Here is a 20,593-nt window from a genome sequence, read left to right on the forward strand (position 1 = left end):
GTCATTATGAAAGTTATTTTAAAAGAAAAGTAATAATATAGTATGTTATGAAAAAGTTATAGTGTAATGTGTCATTAAAAAAGCTCATAGTATAAAATGCCATACATTTCTTATATAAGTCATAAAAATATTACCTGAAAATGTAATATAAAATATTTGATAAAGTTATAGTTTTGTATGTAAAAAAATAAATAATGCCATAGCTTTTAAATCATAAAAGTAATTGAAGAGTTTTAATTAATAATATTAAGTGTGTCACAATAAAAGTCTCAGTATAGTATGTCATGATAAGGTCATTGTAATTTTATAATTACTAAATTATGACTTTTTATGACATACAGTGCCCTCCAGAATTATTGGCACCCTTTAGTAAAAATGAGAAAAACGAGATGCGAAAGAAAATCTTTATTGTTTATCCTCATGATCTTCCATTCAAAATATTCACAAAAATGTAACCTTTAACTGAAGAAACATAATTGAAAGAAACATTAAATTCTTATCATGAAACAAATATTTTTCTCAAAAATATATGTGCCACAATTATTGGCACCCCTTCATTTAATATTTTGTGCAGCCTCCCTTTGCCAAGATAACAGTTCTGAGTCTTCTCCTATAATGCGTGACGAGGTTGGTGAACACATGGCACTGGATCTGAGACCATTCCTCCATGCAGAATCTCTCCAGATCCTTCAGATTCCAAGGTCGACGCTTGTGGACTCTCCTCTTCAGCTCATCCCACAGATTTTCTATGGGGTTTAGGTCGGGGGACTGTGATGGCCATGGCAAAACCTTTATTCTGTGGTCAGTGAACCATTTTTGTGTAGATTTTGAGGTGTTCTTCGGATCATTGTCCTGCTGGTATGTCCAACCACGGCCCATTTTAAGCTTCCTGGCAGAGGCTGTTAGGTTTTCATTTAATATCTGCTGGTATTTGATGGAGTCCATGATACCATGTATCCTAACAAGATGTCCAGGGCCTTTGGAAGAAAAACAGCCCCACAACATCAAAGATCCGCCACCATACTTCACAGTGGGTATGAGGTGCTTTTCTGTATGGCTATCTTTCTGTCTACGCCAAACCCACCTTTGATGTTTGTTGCCAAAAAGCTCTATTTTGGTCTCATCTGATCATATAACCCGGTCCCATTGAAAGTCCCAGTAACGTTTGGCAAACTGTAGGCGCTTTAGTTTGTTGTTGATTGACAGCAGAGGCTTTTTTCTGGCAACCCTCCCAAACAACTTGTGGTGATGTAGGTGGCGTCTGATGCTAGTTTTGGAGACTTTCTAACCCCAAGACTCAACTAACCTCTGCAATTCTCCAGCTGTGATCCTTGGAGATTCTTTTGCCAGTCGAACCATCCTCCTCACGGTGCGTGGGGTCAATGTACACACTCGTCCTCTTCTGGGCTGATTCTTAACATCTCCTGTCGCTTTAAACTTCTTAATTATTGCCCTGATAGTGGAAATGGGTATTTTCAACTGTTTAGAGATTTTCTTATATCCATTTTCTGATTTGTGCAGCTCAACAACTTTTCGTCGCACATCGTCACTGTGTTCTCGGGTCTTTCCCATAGTGATGAATGACTAAGGGAATTTGGCCTGTGTCACCTCATATTTATACCCCAGTGAAACAGGAAGTCATGGTTGACCACTTAAGAGTTCCTAATCAAACAGGTGAATTTAAAAATGTAAAATATGACTGGAATTATACTTCAGTTAGATTGTAATCATGAGATTTTCTAGGGGTGCCAATAATTGTGACACACATGTTTTGGAGAAAAATATTTATTTAATGTCAACATTCTTTTTTTCTTTCAATAATTTTACTTCAATGAAAAGGTAAGATTTTTGTGAATATTTTGAGTGAAAGACCAAGAGGATAAACAGCAAAGACATTTTTTCACAGCCTGTTTTGCTCATATTCACTAAGGGTGCCAATGATTCTGGAGGGCACTGTACTATACTTACTTTTTTATGGCTAATTAGACTAAGGCTTTTTTATGGCATATTATGCTATGACTTTGCATGATCAAAGTCAAAAAGAGTCATAGTATAAAATGTCATAGGAAAGTCATATAGTAATATATTGTATATCATTAAAAAATCACTTTGAATATAGTACAGTTTGATATAAAAATGGCATGTAAAAAACATAGCAGAGCATGTCGTATACAATTATAGTATTGTATGCTATGAAAAGTTAAAAGAAAGTAATCGAATAAGTCTTAAAAAGTCAGAGTTAAGCATAATAAAAGTCAAGGTATAGTATATCATAAAATGGTTATAATAAAGAATCCCAGGAAAAAAAATCATAGTTTAGTATCATAAAAAAATCATACAACAGTCATATTATTGTATATTATAAAAGATCCATGGTTAAGAATGCCATAATAATGTCAAAGTTTACTTTGCCATAAAGAAGTCTTTAAAAAGCCATCGTACTATGTAAAAAATCTCCTTTAAAAATATCATAGTCTAGTATTTCATAAAATTGTCACCAAAAATGTAATAATGTCCTAGTCAAGTATGTCATGAAAAGAATCATAGGATAATATGCCATAGAATAGTATCCCCTCCCTGTCCACCCTCTCCCTCTCTACCCTCTACAGCTCTTCCCCCTCAGCTCCCCCTTCCCTCTCCACACCCAATCTTACCCCATTTTGCTCCCCTCTCCCCTAACGAGGTCCTCGACCTTGTTACATCTAACCGCCCCACCACGTGCTCCCTTGACCCGATCCCCTCCCCTCTTCTTCAGTCTATTGCCACTGAACTCCTTCCTTTCCTCACCCACCTCATCAACACATCTCTCGTCTCGGGATGCTTTCCCTCGGCTTTCAAGACTGCCAGAGTCACCCCCCTAATGAAAAAACCATCACTTGACCCCTCTGATGTCAAGAACTTCAGACCGGTTTCTCTTCTACCCTTTCTATCCAAAACACTTGAACGCGCTGTCTCTAAACAACTGTCTTCCTACCTCCACCAGAACAACCTCTTGGACCCCCACCAGTCCGGGTTCAAGGTGGGTCACTCGTCAGAGACGGCCCTCCTTGCGGTGACAGAGTCGCTTCACGCTGCGAGAGCGAACTCCCTCTCCTCTGTCCTGATTCTCCTGGACCTGTCAGCGGCGTTTGACACGGTGAACCACCAGATCCTCCTCTCCACCCTCGAGGGGATGGGCGTCTCAGGCTCTGCACTCTCCCTGTTTGCATCCTACCTGACAGGTCGATCCTACCAGGTGACATGGAGGGGGGCCGTGTCGGAACCACGCATGCTGACTACAGGGGTTCCACAAGGTTCAGTTCTGGGCCCCCTTCTCTTCTCGCTCTACACAACATCTCTGGGTTCTGTTATTAAAAAGTCGTAGTGTCGTATGTCGAAAAAAGTAAGAAAAGTCATAGTATACATATAATATATATAACAGTCTCTTACAATATTGTTTCGCATTAAAATGTCACAAAAAGTGGCATAGAAAAGTGCGTCATCAAAAATGTAACCAAAAGTTTGCAGTATAATATGCCATTAAAAGCCATAAGTAGTATCATAGTATGCCTCAAAAAACTTACATATAAAAAAATAATTTAAATACATATAGTCTGATAAAATAAGTAATAGTATAGTACACCAAGAAAAAGTCATAAAAAAGTAATAGCATAGTATGTCTTAAAAATTGCATATGAACACATGATAGTATAGTACATTATAAAAAACTTCACAAAAAGTAATTATAGTATGCCATAAAACGGCAATATTTTAGTATGCCACAGAAAATTTCATATAAAAATATCATGGTAAAATATGTCATTCAAATCTATGCCATGAAGAGTCATAAATAAGTGATATCATAGTAGAGGTAGATGGTATTTTAAGCCAAAATGGCCAAGGAAGCAAACTTGTCTATGAAAAGGTCCTGCGGGAAAATGTGAATTCGGCACAAATTGTGGACACATTTTTTTAGAACAGCCTTTCAGTTTAAAACAATACAATTCATTGCATCACAAAGTAAAAACTATTATTTTGAAGGGCTGGTGAATAAGACTGCATACAACACCTATTTCTAGCTAGCTGTACCTAATAATCTGGTAATTGAGTTCTGTTTTATTACATGAGGAAACTTGAACATAGTAGATTGAAATCTGTTAGAATAAGCTTTCTAACCGTGAATACTTCCCAACCAATTTGCTCCGTCCGCACTACAGTATATATTATGGACAGTTTCTCTGCACACAGCATCAATAATGGATACTTAATGTGTTGACCCTCAAAGTAAAATAATCAATATAATAAGAAAATTCCCCCCTAGCCCTCCCAACAGGTTTCATTGGCTTCCTCCATACCAAGAGAGAAGTGGACAGAACCGACTGAAGCAGCTGAAGGTCTGAATGAAGATTAGTAGATCAAATGGGAGAGAATATGAAGGAAGTTGCTACCACCATCATGCAGAGGATCTTCACATTATAAGCTTGAGCTACAAACATCCAAAACGTCTTAGACAAAATCTAAGAAGGAACGTGTTTGAGACGGAGCCTTTAATCAGAACAGTGTTTTTTCTTGCTCATGAACAAAGATGGAATATCCCTTTAAAGTTGACCATTAAATCTGAAGAACGATCACATATGTCTTAGCCTTGGGGCTGATGTTCTATAAATATGATAAAATAAATAAATGTATATTTAGAAATCAACAATCATCACTGTTACAAATGCATATAAACCACATGAAAACTCACAAATAAAAACTTTTATTTGATATGAAAAGGCCAAAAAAACCCAATTAATTATTGATATGTATATTTACAAACACATAGCCCACCATCTGTGCTGCGCATTCAAAATGTCTGCCTTAGTTGTTTAGAGACAAGGGTTGTATGTAACATGGGTCTCTACTTGTGATGAATATAAATATGTGCAGAGGACCAGCTGGGTTGGGTTGATCATTTCGGAGCTTTTGGTCAATGCCACGTTAGCTGACTTTCAGGAATGTTCCAATAATTTAACACCATGGCATTGTTTGAATGATCCTGTATGGAAAACCCCGCTCTGCATGGCACTCAGTATCTGACCCAGATTTGACTGTAACATGAAATATAGAAACAGACACAATATGTAACAATGCTATAAAAGCCTGTGGGCTAATAACCCTGCAGTCCTTAAAGTGAAAAACCTATTCTCAGAAACATTGTCATTGTGAAGGCACTGTTGTGATGCAGATTATATAGCTACAAGATAGCAACATGTGTTAAACCACCAGCAAAGGCCTGTTAATATGAAGCCCTGACAGCAGAATGGAGGCTGTCAGTAGGTGTACTGAGCTCTATTTCAGCTGTGGCCAAATCAATCACCAATGTATCAATACTGACAATACTAAGTGTAGATTTGAGTATCCATTCTGGTGTCGCGATGATCAATACCAAATGTTATATCATGTAACATCATGTTTTAGGCACACAAGAGATTGCAGGCATGCACATCAGCTGCTTTTTACCATTAAAGCCTGTTATACCTTCTAACATCTCAATATTTTGAGAAATATTCTAATTCACTTGTACGCTGAGGGTAAGATGAGGTGATCTATACCACTCTCATATCTGTGCGATTAATATGAAGCTACAGCAAGCTGGCAACCGACTAGAAACAGGGGGAACTATTCTGTTCCTGTCCAAAGGTAACAAAACCTGCCTATCAGCACCTGTAAAGCTCATCAATCGACACTTTATAAACACTAAATGTAAAGAACCTGAGCAGTGATGAGCAGGCTTTCACCACTGCTAAACTTCAGGTGTACTGGCAGACCGCCGGTTGCCGGGACTGTGCATCAAACACTGCATGAATGAGTTAGACGGTGTTTCCTGTGTGGTGCCTGAAATTATGTATTGCAAATTTTTAACCCCCTACGTTGTCCTTTATGTGGCGCTTGAGAATTTGTAATAATTGTACATCATGTTTCTGTATTGACTGTCTCGCCACACGTCATTGTTTGAGGTATCGACCATGAACTTTATCCCAACCCTGGCAACGCCCGAGCCCAATCACTGCAGGACTTTGCAAATTTTGCCATTTCTGAAGTAAGTGACAATTTTCGTGTTTTTGTGCATCCAGGTTCATAAAAAATATGATTGAACAGCAGAAAAATAACAATTATCTCTACAAAAACAATAGGATCCTTGCACATGTGACAGAGAGCTTTAGAGGTGATGGTAGGCAGATTTTCTACCTTCAGACAAACCAAATTTGTGGTGAGGTGGCTCTCTGTGTTGGCAACTTTGAATTTGATTTTCTTCTCAACATTTATACAGTCAGGGCCCAATTCATGTGTAACAGTATATACATGTGTACAGAGTATATACATCTACATGCAGAGAGAAACGTTGATACACAGTTTGCCTTGACTTAAGTCCAGCAAGAGTGAATAAATGTTGCATCTGGTACTTTAGTGTCTATAGGTATTTGCTGTATTTATACTGTAGCATTAATATTATTTTCAAACCACTGAAAAGTTGCTTAATGCAGATATACTGTAGACAAATATTCATTGCAGTAAAGGTGCATTTGTTTTGTGCATAGAATTAACCTATGACAAATTATCAAATTCAGCCCTTAAACATTTCACCGGAGTGTGTCATGGTTTTATAAATGTTTTCTGATTTGACTGAAAACAAAAGCAAAAGGTTTAAAAAAAAGCATGGAATGATTTTGCAGGTGCTTGTCAGCACCCTGTTGACCCCAAGTGGTGCTGTACCCTTGGGTCCTCTTATTTGGTCGTAGCACCGATAATTTGCAGCAGGAAAAGGAAGATCTGGACGATGTCCACGTAGAGGGAGAGCGCTGCGAACACATACTCTTCTGGACTGATGGAGTGCTTCCTGTTCCCTATCAGCAACTGCGTGTGGTACGCCAGGAACTACAAGACAAGCCAGAAACATTCAAAATTACACTGGAGCAAGTGTAACTGGAACCGTGATACCACAAGAGCAACTGTAAAAAAATTCACAAAACACAACCGCCATCAAAAAGTGAAGTTGTGAACACTCACCATGGTGAAAGCAATGGCTCCTATAGCTGCATAAAGCATGTGAAGCCACAGGATCTGCATCAAAAAAACATTAATTACAATGATTGAAACTTGAAAAGGTGTGTTATGAGTTTGTTTTTGTTCACATCCGCCTTAACTCACATATTTGAATGACAGCACAATCGTTGTAATGATGCCAGTCACAAATACTACAATCCCAAGGACACAGAAAAGGCCCTGGCACTTGGTGAAGTCAACCTAGAAAGAGGAAACCACAAACAGCTAAGTTTATACAGGTGTGACCTCACTCGTACACTCCGGCCATTTGAAGCCGATAAGCACACGCACACCCTACCTTTGTCTGGAAGCAGAACACGGTGACGGCGATGCAGACGACGGCGGTGATCCCCAGAGCGAGAAACACTGCTTTTGTATCATAGTAACTAAAAGCAAAGAGCAGCACACAGTTAATTCTGAGGGAATCTGACTGGATGTTTATTTACTACCATGTGGACTGTTCAAGTTCTATTTTACCTGGAAATGGATCCAGTCATGTAGGACAAAGACAGGGTCTGTAAAATAAATGAAAAAGTCATTTTCCATTGAAACATACAAACACATCTAATAATTTCACGAAAAATATCATCAACAACATCTCTGATTATAAGCTATAGAAAGGGCTTGACCAAAAACATACAGAAAATAAGGTAATAAATATCAATACATGATATTTAACTGCAATATATTTAGATGTTTTATTGTGCTAAGAACACTCTGACTCAATGCTTAGATCTGGTATCAAAGTCAAACTTCTAGCATTTAGATAAGAGCATAGGCTGATGGAAATCCTCACTGAAAGAGCTACAGTGTTTTAGTCTGAGAATAGACTTGATCCAAGTCCAAGAAGTTGTCAGTAATTATGTGTCTCTATTTCCTGATTCACAAGTTAACTACAAGTCATCTGACTTACAAAGATGGACAGCAGAAGGACGTTCCATGGAAACTTCCTCCTAAAAAAAATAAAAAATTGAGATTAGAATTTTGAATGCAGTTTTATAAATGTCCTTCTACTAATATTCTTTATAAAACTGAGCACTCACCGGGGGCCCTTACAGCAGACCAGCACAAGGTGGGTGATGAAGTACACAGCACTAAAACAAAATACAGGGATGAATAAATTACTTTCCTGTTTGATTCCTAGAAAACACAACTTTATAGGCACTGATGTCACCTCAGAGTGCGACTTACTATGATGCCCAATAGATAGGTTGGTTTTGCTGTACGAAATTTCTGACAGGTTGGCTGGAAGAAACACAGGCAGAATTAACAGCATGACACATACAGATGCAAATTCAAAACACAAAACACTCTGTATACGCACACAAATGTGAACACGGCCACAATGGCGGTGGTGACGAGGAGCTGAGACGCCAAAATCAAGTACACCTGAAAACACATAAATGGACGTTACACCCTGTCGTTTCTCTCTGTGCTCTGTGACTCAAATGTTATGGTAATACACGACAGACATAAACTGGGGCTAATCCATTATGGTTTGGGTGACAGGTGTGTTTTACCTTTCTGATGAAGGCATGCCGAATGCTTAGACTGTCCCAACCGCTGCCGCTCGCCGCAAAATCATCACCTGTGTCATCAGCAGAACAGAAATATGAGCACTGACCACAAAGAGCTTCAGGAAATGTGCCATCTCTCACCAATAAAGAGTTAAGATACAAGGCATCATAACATCAAAGTTTAAAGTGATGGTTCAACATTTTCGACATGAGTCATAACTATCTTTTCATCTAATTCTGGAGGAAGAAGTGAATTAGCATGTTTTTTACAAAATGTTTAACTCTTTCCTTAAACAAATGAAGCTTTAAAAGTGAGTGTAATTGTTAGAATGTTATGATGCATTCAAGTTAAGAGTTTTAATAACCTTTAATTATTGCATCAGCATGGCCATTTTTTTAAAATTCTGGTGGTTAAATGTAGCTGGCTTTTTTTCCTCATTTGTCCAACGAACTAGAATATTGTTTGAAATAAAAGTCAACAACCCCTTAGAACACAAACTGATATGCTCAGGCAGTCCCCGTCTTACCAGAGCTCAGGATATCTGATGGCATGATAGGGGGCATGACAGGGGGCATGGGAGGGCGGTTAGGGTAGCCAGCACCTGGAGGCCCGCCAGAGTGAGGCTGTCCTTGGTACGGGCCAGGAGGATAGCCACCTGGCTGGCCTGGAAACAGAGACGCGTTTGGACCAGTGGGGTAGGGAGCAGAGGGCTGGCCTGGCTGGGGACCACCAAAGGCAGGGAAGCCGTATGCAGGGGGGGGAGGGTAATTCCCACCCTGAGGTGGATACAGTGGGCCCCGGGATTCATCATACCCTGGAGGGAAGTCTGACCTGGACATTTCGCCTGTGAGGAGGAAATTTGGACAAACTACAGTTCATGCCCATTTCACTTTGTACAAATAGCAGAATGAGTGAATAGTAGGGAAAAAACAACATTGTCAAATCCACTATTATGCGCCAATTTCAGCTCATCACAGATACTGTATATCAGTATTACCATATACATTGGCCTTACACTTATCTATATTCAATATTTTCATATAAGCAATAGATATAACAAAAATAACCGCCTCATGGTTGTATGCCATCCAGTCAAGTTACGGTTTACATAGTTGTTGGTCCAAAATATCATCAGTAGATGACATAAAGAAAGTCATAGTATACTATGACATAAAAAAAGTCATAAAAAGATAGTATAGTATAGATAGTATAGTATGTCATATTAGAGTTGAAAAAAATGTATGAATTAAAATTAGTTTACTATGCTTAGACAGTCATGGTAGTGTTTGTCATAATAAAGTAATAATATAGATGTCATAGAACGTCACAACAAAGTCATAAGAAGTTATAGTATAGTTTTTATGTCATAAAAAAAATCAAACCATAATATGTCTTAAACACTCATAGTATACGATGTCATAGAAAATGTATGGTATAGTATGACATTAACTAGAGCCATATCAACTTTGTAAGGTGATAACCTTAATGTTGTGTATAAAGCTTGTTCAATGTCCCCAAGTGGCCCAAAAAAATTGAATGATGCTGGTTTAAGTAATAACAAATTGTAGTTCAGAAATACCAAAGACATATTTAAGCTTATTTAGTAAGGGTGCTGCCATTACATACAGTACTTTATCCACCAGCGGGTTGTATCAGGGTAAAATGAACATATGGCTCTTCTTAGCAATGTGGTTCCCAAAAACCGCTACAGACTCAAGAACCACCACATGGGTCTCTGAGGGATATTTCTAATAATAAACCACATGCCTACTCATACACACCCACAATGCTGTCACGTCCTGCCAAACTTTTTCATGATACTACATTGAGTATTAAAAAGTTGTGGTACTTAACGGGATAGTGGGAAGTGCTTCAGCAAGAAAATGAACCCACTTTTATAACATCAATTATTAAGATCTTAAAAACATTTCTCACAAAATGGATGTACACATTAAGCAGATGATCTTGAACTAGCAACAATTTTACAATAGGAACTAAGCCACCATATTAAAAAGGCGGACCTGTGTTTCCAAGGAGGTTCCCTTTTGCTCACTTATTTGTTCACTGGGGCTTTTTAGGGGAATACGCACAGTAAAAGAATTCAAGAGCTGGGTAACACCCCATGCTGCCATTACATCACATCCAGAGCACCAAGCAACAGGACCGAAAACACTGAATGGAAAAAGTGCTTCAGAGTATTTGCAGTGCGAGAGTCACAGAAGAAACCACAGAGCTGATCACTCGCTTGGTCAATGAGACACTGTTAAGCAAACAGGAGGGCTAAAGGTGTTGAATAGAAGGGTGTAGGAATGTTCATAGTTGTAGTGAGAAATAAGTTCAAGCTTGCGGTTGATGTTGATTTCCCACATTTGATTATCATGCTTCATCATCACCATAAAACACAAAGTCATCCTTATCATCATGTTTTTGAGTCAGTGTTGTAAAGAATGCACCCTTTGCCAACACTTTTGTTTACGTCCATGTAGCCTAGCAAACCACAATTCCTCAAATATCCCTTTGCAAATGAGTGACATCACTGGCAGCAAGGCCTTGTGCAACTCATGTAATGCCAAGCATGTCATTTAGGACAACATGACGATCTTATAATACCTTAAAAGACAATAAGAGTAAGAACCGGTTAGACAAAGCTCTTCACTTTTTGCTCAGACTGTCTAAGGTTTTGATTTAACTGAGGCTGAGGTGTATATGTTTTTAAATCGGTGAGGGTCTACCAGTGACTACTTTAATGCAATCAATCTTCCTGTATTGGCCCCTATCAGAATGGCACAATAATCAATAACGAAAATAATCATTTGTTTCCCAGAACTCTAGCTGTAACATCAATTTTAACAACACACTTACATCTTTGACAACAGTTTGTGTCTACAGAGCGACTGACAACTGAATGAATGAACCAAAGGGAATATGCCCATCACTACATAAAACTTGTGACAGGTCATTACACCTGAGGGAAATAGGTGGAATTGTTCACAGAAATCAGTGTCCGTACACTGAGAAAGAGTTTCTTTAAGTGAATTAGCTTTTGTTCAGAAGACAATACATTTAGCAATTTTCCTTAACAATATGTATTTAGGAAATGCCAGCCAATTTCTTACCTAAACACCTAAAATACAAACCATGGTGTTGCTATATTTACTCCTATTATAATGCAAAGGGCGAGAAGTAAACAATAAAATAAATAAAAATGATTAACAGAAACTGGAGTCGTGGTGTGAAACAATTCTCCTAATAAGCACGCTTTCAGAAATGTGGCTCAAATCATAGTAAAATATGAATTTGGCTTGATTTACTTAATACAATATGGATGATTTCACTTAGATGTATTTTTTCGCATACAATTTAAGTTGTTTCTAAAAGAGTAGTCTGGCTTGATCTACCTTATTATAAAATGCAAAAAAGTTGCCTAAAGTGGATCAAGCAAGATATTTGTATTAGTGTGATGGTTCCAGTACATCTGTGCTGAGCCCAGTTAGTGTAAATGCTGGTCCACACTGACATTAGTTACATTACATTACATTACAGTCATTTAGCAGACGCTTTTATCCAAAGCGACTTACAGGAAGTGTATTCAACATAGGTATTCAAGAGAACTACTAGTCACCTGAAGTCATAAGTGCATCTCCTTTCTTAAACAAGCATCTTAAAGCATAAGCCAGAGCAAAAGTATAGTGCAGAGGCAAGTTACTACGAAAACAATAATTGCAACAGACTAATCCGAATATAGTAAGTGCTAGTTGGAATCTGTAACTTTAACATCTGTTGCACCAGCTGAAGGACATGCAGTAAAACAAACAACCAAATATGTGAAAAGTAAACGAGAAGTTTTGTAGCTTCCACATTCGTAAAGGCTAACAGAACATGTGAACCATCACAGCTACCCATTTCAGACTCTGACCTAAGCTTAAAGACAGAATGCAGTCAGTAGGATCCAGTAGTTCAACTGCGGTTAATTTGTTGTTTAACTTTTAACATTGACTCAACACCAACATGACTGAACAGCTTTAAAAAATTAAAAAAAACGAGTGTAACATGTCCAGAGCTGACAGGCTACACCCACCCAGCCCAGAGCACCCAACCTCAGCTCACAAACAGCCCTTTCAGGTGAGGTGAGCGTGAAGGACACACGGAGCCGACCAACACTGCTGTGAACTACATGTAAAAAAACAAAAAAAACAAAAACAAGGTTAACGTGAATCCACTGGCAACAGACTCAATGTAGAGTGTATCTCGGGGTCATTGAGCCGCTATGAAAACACTACAATATTAACTTAACATTAGCTGTACTTACCAAATAAAAGACGCCAGTGACAGAAACCGTCTGGTCGTAATGGTTCCCAGTGGCAAAATGACGAAAGGTTTTCCGGTGTCGGCCACGCCCTCTATGTTTACTTGATAGTACTGAGGAGATTGTGTGAACGGCGTAATGTTGAAGTTGCTCAGCGGCCTGTAACGTCTGTTATCAAGTCCGTCCTGCTGCTGTGCGTTGAGAAGCAGCAGCCAGATGTGAAGCAGCAGTGAAAAACATTTCCTGGTTGGAACAGTGAAGAGCAGGGTGGAGTCCAGTGGGATCTGTCACACAAGGACGTGTGTGTGTGTGTGTGTGTGTGTGTGTGTGTGTGTGTGTGTGTGTGTGTGCGCGCTAGCAACAGGGCCTGTGTATACAACAAGGCCTGACGGGTTTAGCTGACTCATTCCTATATTAACAGGCACTTCTCATGTTACTGAATAAAGATGCATTACAACAAGTGGATTAACCAAAATACTTTACTGTAGTTGGGAATTTCCATTCAGTTAAATCATAAATCTTTTTTTCATTTCAGAGTGCAAATGTAGTTTGTATTTACCTGAATTCATCTTCACATTCACACATTACTACTTTTTGCAAGAAAGATTTTGTATTCAAAATTAAATAAGCGTAACAATATGATAAAGTAGTTAATTACCTGGACAAGCTTTAACATTTAAATAGGCTCTATGTCAATTTTACAGGATCAACTCATCAATCACTAAACTCTGTACATTTACATCTTATGTCTATACCTTTATTTTAAATAAATTGTAAATAAAAGCCCCTTTTCCTGCAATGCATAAGAGGGTTCAGATAATGGAGGGGTGGATTTAAAGAGAGGACTACCTTTAACAGAGTATTTCTGCATTTTGCTTTTGTTACATTTTTTTTATTTCTTTTATATTTCTGACTCCATACAAACAATACCAATGAAAATAATGCGTATTCCATTTTCCCTTAAAATGACATTTTTCTCAAATAACACAATGTTGTTGTCCTAAATCATATGGGAATAATCATAAACATTTCAAAAAGGACATTTTCTCTGCGTGGCTTCTGCAACATCTTATATGCCATGATTATTTTACATTTAGAGACATCAGATTCTGAAGATAACTACACACAGACACTAACATTCAAATTCATCAAACCAGCAGTGCCATTCAGTGAGATTTAAAAACAAAAAAAACACACTCACACACAAGACCACAGTCATACACACAGTAAACTAGTTTGGTCTATACAAATTTGGCACATTTTTATCTTTGCAACTAGCCCCGGTCAGCTCGCACATATTTGAGGACGAGCTTCTTGGTGAGGGTGTACTTGGGCTCTGGCATTTGTTTGTGACTTAAATATTCTCCCTTGCTGACCTCCCTGTTCACACGTGTCAGCACTGCGAGTATATCATCATTCTCCGAGCTGCACATAAAAAACAGGGGAAACACGTTAAAAATTATAAACCTTGCTCAAATTGTTGGTATATTTTAATACAACATCATTAATACAAATCACATCAACAGCACACCAACAGAAACAGTCACAGAATTATGATCACTAATCTGATAAAAGAAGAATATTCTATGTTTATGTGTCCATCTTTTTTCTGAGAAAAGGGAAGATTTTCTCTATCAAAAGCTTTTATAATTTATAATGGTATTCGAAAAAGGTTATGGATCACATTAGCTAATTAGGCCTACTGAAAACACTGTTGACTCTCGAACTCATTCAATCCCCCTATTTATAAGTGCTACTTTTGACTTTGAATGAGGACCCTTTTTTTAATACTTTGGGAATGCTGTACTTTTAAACATGAAGATGTCACCAATGAAATGTGTGGTACAGTAGTCAATAAGGGCTCCTCCCACAAATTATAGCTGTATATAAGGCTCAACAAGTATAATTTTAAACTCTGGGTGGAGGTTTCTCACCTTTCTGCTGACCTCTTCAGCTGTGCGCACAGCTGCTGGATGTAGATGGAGCCTGTCGAAGTGTTTCGAAACGACTTGCACTCTGACACGGTGGCCATGCCCAGCAGGAAGTCGGCCCCCCAAGGAACAGTCTCGCCTTTCACAGGACCAGCGTCTTCCTCCAGGCGGCTCTGTCTGACCCTCTCCTCCTGTTTTGGCATCGGGGGACATGGCAAGGCTCCTCCCTGGTAGCCGCTTCCCTGACATGCTTGGATGAAGAACAGTTTGGGCTTCCCTGTCAAGGAGGGTGCTCTTTTGCTGGTGAAGGGCTGTGTCAGTTCGTTTAAGGCCACCTGTTGCTCATCGGTCCCATAGACACATCCCAGTTCTCCATGGGAAAGCACGCATACCACCTAAAATCAGACAAGTTTGTGTTAAATTGTGTGACGCTTCAATATAACTTTGCAATGACACTTTAATAATAATGTTCTTGCTGAAAGTTGTAAGAGAAGATCGATACCACTCTCACGTCTGTAAAAATGAAACTACAAGGGTTCTATTCCTTAAAAGAGTAGAAAATAAGAGTATTGTCAATGATATTACAGCCCTGAAGGTGACGCTGCTCACCAACGCATCATCATCCAAAAAACTCCGTGAGCCCAGCTGCTTTAGTTCTTGTCGCATGTCATCTGCAGTCAAGTTGTTGTGTACCACCACAGTAAAGCCAAGGCTGGTGAACACTTTGTTCAGAGCCTCTGTGTCATACAAAAGAGAGACAAATGTAAACATACTGCTAGATTGTTTTTACATCATCTTATCTTGTCCTACATTATCATCATATTATGTGTGATAGGTATCAACTTTAAGGATCCTCAACCTGGGATGCTGCTCGGTAACTCATTGACAAACAGTAATAAACAAACCATTTCACATGGTTGTTAAATAACAGGAAGACGTACTCTCATCCTCCTGACTCCCTCTTCGGTCTTTTAGCTCTTTTCCGTCGAATTCCTCATTATTGATGACCACACACAAACCACGTGGGTTATGAGTCAGGGCGTAGTACTCTGTCTAAAAGGCACAAGAACAGCCACATAGACAAATCATTAACATAACATTTCTAATCAATGAATGAGAGGTATTTGTGTTTGTGTGAATGGTTACATGATCAGAAAGAGAGGAGAACTCGGTATTTGGTTCTGCATCGGAGACAACACTCATTCTTTCATCTGAAGAACAAAAACAGAGGTCTGTGCATCATTAAAAACAATAGCACAAGGTGAATATATATAGCAGTGACGGGGGTGGATTGCTAATCAGTAATGGAAATTATTTAATGTCTGTGTGCTTTAATGAATGTTTAGTCAGTGAGTAGTAGAGGGAAAAAGAGGGACTTACAGCTGGGCTGAGTTTCGGATATTGACACATCAATAGGTTCTGTTGGCTGAGGGGTGTTGTTGACCCTCTGTTGGAACAAAACAGAGTTACAGTTTTCTTTAAACTGGCTCATTATAGGATTAACTGTATACAAACACATATTTATACACACACCATGCTGCTGTGGGAAGATCCTCTGGTTTGAGGCATCTGGTTTACCACTAAAAAAACAACACCGATCATTTATTCAGTTATACAACATTTAAATGTGTATGTGCTTGTGTGTAAGATCATATCATACCTTCCATGTAGCGCTGTATAGTCGATACCAGTTGTTGATCCAATTGCAGCAAAGCTGTATGCAACTCATGAAGATTTATATTTGACAATAAACCCCTCTTCTCCATTTCAGCAAACACATCCAGTGCTGTCTGTAATAAACAGAGGAGACCTGTCTTATTTGTGTCTCTGTGTGTGTAGGCTTTGCAGCTGCATCGAAACTAGAAATTACTTCTTTTATAGTGTTTTTGCTGTTCGTATATATGTACGTTTCCGTGTTTTATATAATATTATATCTTAATATACCTATACACAGTGAAATTAGTAAAGCTCATTAGCCATGCCACCAAATAAGCAAAGCATATTACAATAAAATCTAACTGGTAGTCCAAAAGGGTTAAATGTTGATCAAAGCTTTGAATGTCCTAGTCTCTATTAAAAGTCGATGATTTAGATTTTCATTTGTTTGTAAACTGTTGTGAACTGGCTACTTTTGAAACAACCCAGTCGCACACGTCGTCTTCCAACTTAAACTCGAGTCTCACATCTTAAGTTGCTTATCGGACTGTAAAAAATGAGCAGTGCACGGAAAAGGACGTCTTGGCCCAGATATCTGCTGGCTTCACCAAAACCTCAGAAATATAGGTCCTTATCAGTTACCAATAGCCAATGTGTTCCGAGTTCTGGAATGTCAAAATGACCACCTGAGGGTGTCTACATCATCTGAGAGGCTTATATTGTACTTGTTATGGTATGGAAGTCATACTTGCTTATGTAAAGAAACTATAACCCAGTTCCCATTTGTAAATATATAAATACAATTTACTTCAGCCTCATTGCAATAACATTTAATAAACCTGTGATGAAAGTTACTGAACACATCAAACTGTACGTTCGATTTGTTGATACAACCTTGGTACGACCATCTAGTTTTTAATTTTCCAGTAATGAAGCAGATAAATTGACATTTAAACATGTTGGGGACACTTTGTTGTTAAGATTTCACTTAAGTCGCAGATAAAAGTAACAGTAGTAACATTTTCCAGGTAGTGTTATTAATGAATTTTGGTTAGTCTACCACTGTTAAAGAAAACAAAAAACTTGGTATGGTGATTACAGTGGCACAAGTTGAACTTTTTAATATTAACTATGTATTGGACTTTTTATTCAGAGGAAAGTGAACTCTACATGTCATAATTTCTATTATAACTGTGTGTGCGGAAAACTGGGTGTGTTCTCACATGGCATGTCTCGGTTTGTCTCCCGCCCAGCTTGTCTGTCAAAAGAAACTTCATCTTTTCAAGATTGTCCTCAGTCATGTCCTCATACACTTTGTACAGCATCACCCTGAAATAAAGAGCAGAAAAGCGGAATGGAGCAAGAGGAGGGAAACAACAGACAAAACACTACAACTGGGAATAACGCTGTATTGTAATCCTGGCATACAGTAAACATTTTTCTGCCTTTACATATACCTGTATTCTGACAGCATGGGATTTGCATCTGTTTCTTCAGGTTGCCTGCTGTCTGCCTCCAGGAGGTTGAGGAGATCTGCTCTACGGATAGTTTGGAGCAGCTGACTAAGGAACAAGTCGTTCTCCAGCAGACCTTTTGCTTCCAGTCTCAAGAACAGCTTTTTCGCATCAGTAATCTGTATGAGAACAACCAGGAAACGCACAAACAAACTTTTGAGAAGACAAACTTTGAAGGGAACAAGATGCAACAGCTGAGAATATTAGCGATGGGAGAGAAAGGCTGTCCATAAGGCTACACTCACATAACAGGGCTTAATGTTCAATTCCGAAACAATGCCTTTGAAAACATGTTTTACTTTCATCAGATGTTCCTCACTTTCTGACTGTAACAAATAAAATATAAATCGTGATGCTTTTGCTGACATTTTTAAACATTGACTTGAAACAATGTGTTTTTCTGATACAAACAGAGCATAGTTCTTTGCAGTAGGGATTACTACCGAAGCTAAGGAGCTGAGGGTGACTTATTAGGCTTGACTGATGAGAGGTTAACGTCAAGCTGCCGTGGTGGTATCGGGTGCAGTTGTATCGATGTAGTTTGACTAGTATGAGTACATGAGCACAGTATCGGACCTGATACCAGTATTGGTGCATCCCTAGATTAAATCTGAGTTCTGCTTTGTGAAACATGACAAATCCGTTTGATAAGTTAATTTACATTTTAAATAACTAACGACGAGGCAAATAAAGTCTTCAACTGTTTCCTACTGTCATAGGAAAACCTCTGTTAACATATTCTCAAATTTAACAAAGCCAAGATTACCAGTAAACTACTACTCCCTCAGAAAGATAATTTATGATTTCTTACGACTCATAAACGGACCCTAACTCATTCAGCGAACATGAGGTGATGATGATAATGCTCGTCTACCGTAACAAAGCCGTTTACACATTGTTATAACTGCTGATTTATTAAATCAGAGGGAAACATGACGCCAATTCAGATCAGAAGAAGTCAGTAATATAGAAAAAGTCTTTCTACTCAGGTAACAAACATTATCAGTGTCTGATACCATTGATGCATTGACATAAGTTCTGTGAAGAGAGTGTCTTCTTCTTCTTCTTCTTCTTCTTCTTCTGTAGTTTCAAAGTACCACTGCGACACTGTATGGTGAGTCATATGCACAGTAAAGTATGACTTGGAATAACACACTGAATTCCGATACAATTTTTCTCACAGAGGTTGTATGGGCAGTGATCGGAAAGTAGCCCTGTTCTGCTGGGAAAAACAATGTGATTTCTGTGTCTATGCTACTATGAAGAAAATGGCGTTGAGAAAAGTTCAAAGATGACAGAACATGGCACGAGTACTTACTCCCTCCAGATGTTTCATGTTGACAACATCTCGACACAAGAAGCAGAGAGCATCCACCTCAGAGGACTCCAGCCCCTCATCTATGCGAGACAGCGTCAGCCTATCCATCACAGACTCAGTCCCCCCAGCACAGGCCTGGTGCTCAGCTCACTGTGTCTACAGGTTGTTGCTATCAGAGAGGCAGAAACATTAGAGACAGGCAGGGGGTACAAAGGAAACGTGGGCATTTGTTGGGGCAGATAAAACAAGAGAAGTGAAACACAACATGAGCTTGAAAGACTGGCCAAATAGCACCTCTAAACTTGTTTTGGATGAATATTTTAGAAATATTAATTTACACCATAAATGATAAACATATCAGAAAAATCAGTGAGATAGTTGTACGAGTACTCTTTACCTTTAAAGCACTTTACGTGTACGCAGTCTGGCTATGTATAAGACTAAAATGTATTATTTGATTTTAACTTTCACTGATCTCTTCCTTGTTCTTGTTTTTATTATGTTTGCCTTTGGAAACCACTTTGACATCTCAAAGTGGTAAAATGCTAAAATTCACAGACACCCGCCCTGACGTTAGTTAGTTTCACTTCACAAAACGGGACTTTTAAGTTAAGTTAAAACGTTTTAACTTAAAACGTTTTAACTTAAGTCAGGGTGACACAACAACAATGATGATGTTGAGTCAAATCAGTTTACCGTTAACATTTAATTACAGTCGAGAGCCAAACCTTTAGGTCACTCGATAAGACTGTGAATAACTTACAGTAAGTTAGCTAGTGGTACAGGCGGTACAAATGAGTTCACTCCAGTCAACACAGGTGAGTCAATTCACCACGTTAAAACTCACCGCTGCCGGTTTACGTCCAAGAGGCGACAAAGGCGCGTCTTCTGTAAATCAGTACTTAAAAAAACTTTTTGGGAGCGAAACATTCATAAATACCAAGACTTGGAAGTAGCACTTCTTTTTATCTTGTGTTGGTCGAACGACGCCCTTTGCTTTCACTTTCAGTGTTGCTTCATATAATGAACGCTTCCGCCTAAAACCTTCGAAAGAAAATCTATGTTTATGGTTTATGGTTGATAAAGATGAAAACATATTTTTTTCCACTTCGGATTGGCTTCCGTGAGACGATCCAATGCCAGTCTACAAAACAGATCTACAACTCTAATTAAATATATATTTCGAGACGGTTGTAGCACCCCTTTCATTATCACTTTTTTCTTTCTTTTCCATTTTGCACTTTTATTTTGAAGACGCACAGCTTTTTCCTGATTTGACGCTTCT

General features: G+C 38.6%; 2 protein-coding genes across 2 annotated transcripts; both read right to left on the reverse strand.

Annotated features, from left to right (window-relative positions):
- Nucleotides 1–4,722: 4,722 nt before the first annotated feature.
- On the reverse strand, nt 4,723–13,137 carry LOC129113917 (protein lifeguard 3-like). Its single transcript, XM_054626405.1, has 12 exons — nt 12,893–13,137; nt 9,110–9,427; nt 8,586–8,653; nt 8,390–8,454; nt 8,257–8,310; nt 8,109–8,159; nt 7,979–8,018; nt 7,543–7,580; nt 7,364–7,451; nt 7,171–7,266; nt 7,030–7,083; nt 4,723–6,897 (listed from the first exon to the last, which is right to left on the reverse strand). The coding sequence occupies exons 2-12, from the start codon at nt 9,420–9,422 to the stop codon at nt 6,748–6,750; spliced, it is 1,017 nt and encodes a 338-aa protein (XP_054482380.1). The 5' UTR covers nt 9,423–9,427; nt 12,893–13,137; the 3' UTR covers nt 4,723–6,747.
- A 213-nt stretch (nt 13,138–13,350) lies between these two features.
- On the reverse strand, nt 13,351–20,329 carry LOC129088905 (caspase-8-like). Its single transcript, XM_054596166.1, has 12 exons — nt 20,156–20,329; nt 19,309–19,477; nt 17,934–18,109; nt 17,700–17,805; nt 16,481–16,610; nt 16,354–16,400; nt 16,201–16,267; nt 15,967–16,031; nt 15,762–15,873; nt 15,430–15,557; nt 14,824–15,215; nt 13,351–14,314 (listed from the first exon to the last, which is right to left on the reverse strand). Exons 2-12 carry the CDS (start codon nt 19,414–19,416, stop codon nt 14,164–14,166), a joined length of 1,482 nt encoding a protein of 493 aa, XP_054452141.1. The 5' UTR covers nt 19,417–19,477; nt 20,156–20,329; the 3' UTR covers nt 13,351–14,163.
- Nucleotides 20,330–20,593: the final 264 nt, after the last annotated feature.

The sequence above is a fragment of the Anoplopoma fimbria genome, chromosome 3 (assembly GCF_027596085.1).
Source record: "Anoplopoma fimbria isolate UVic2021 breed Golden Eagle Sablefish chromosome 3, Afim_UVic_2022, whole genome shotgun sequence".
NCBI classification, from domain to species: domain Eukaryota; kingdom Metazoa; phylum Chordata; class Actinopteri; order Perciformes; family Anoplopomatidae; genus Anoplopoma; species Anoplopoma fimbria.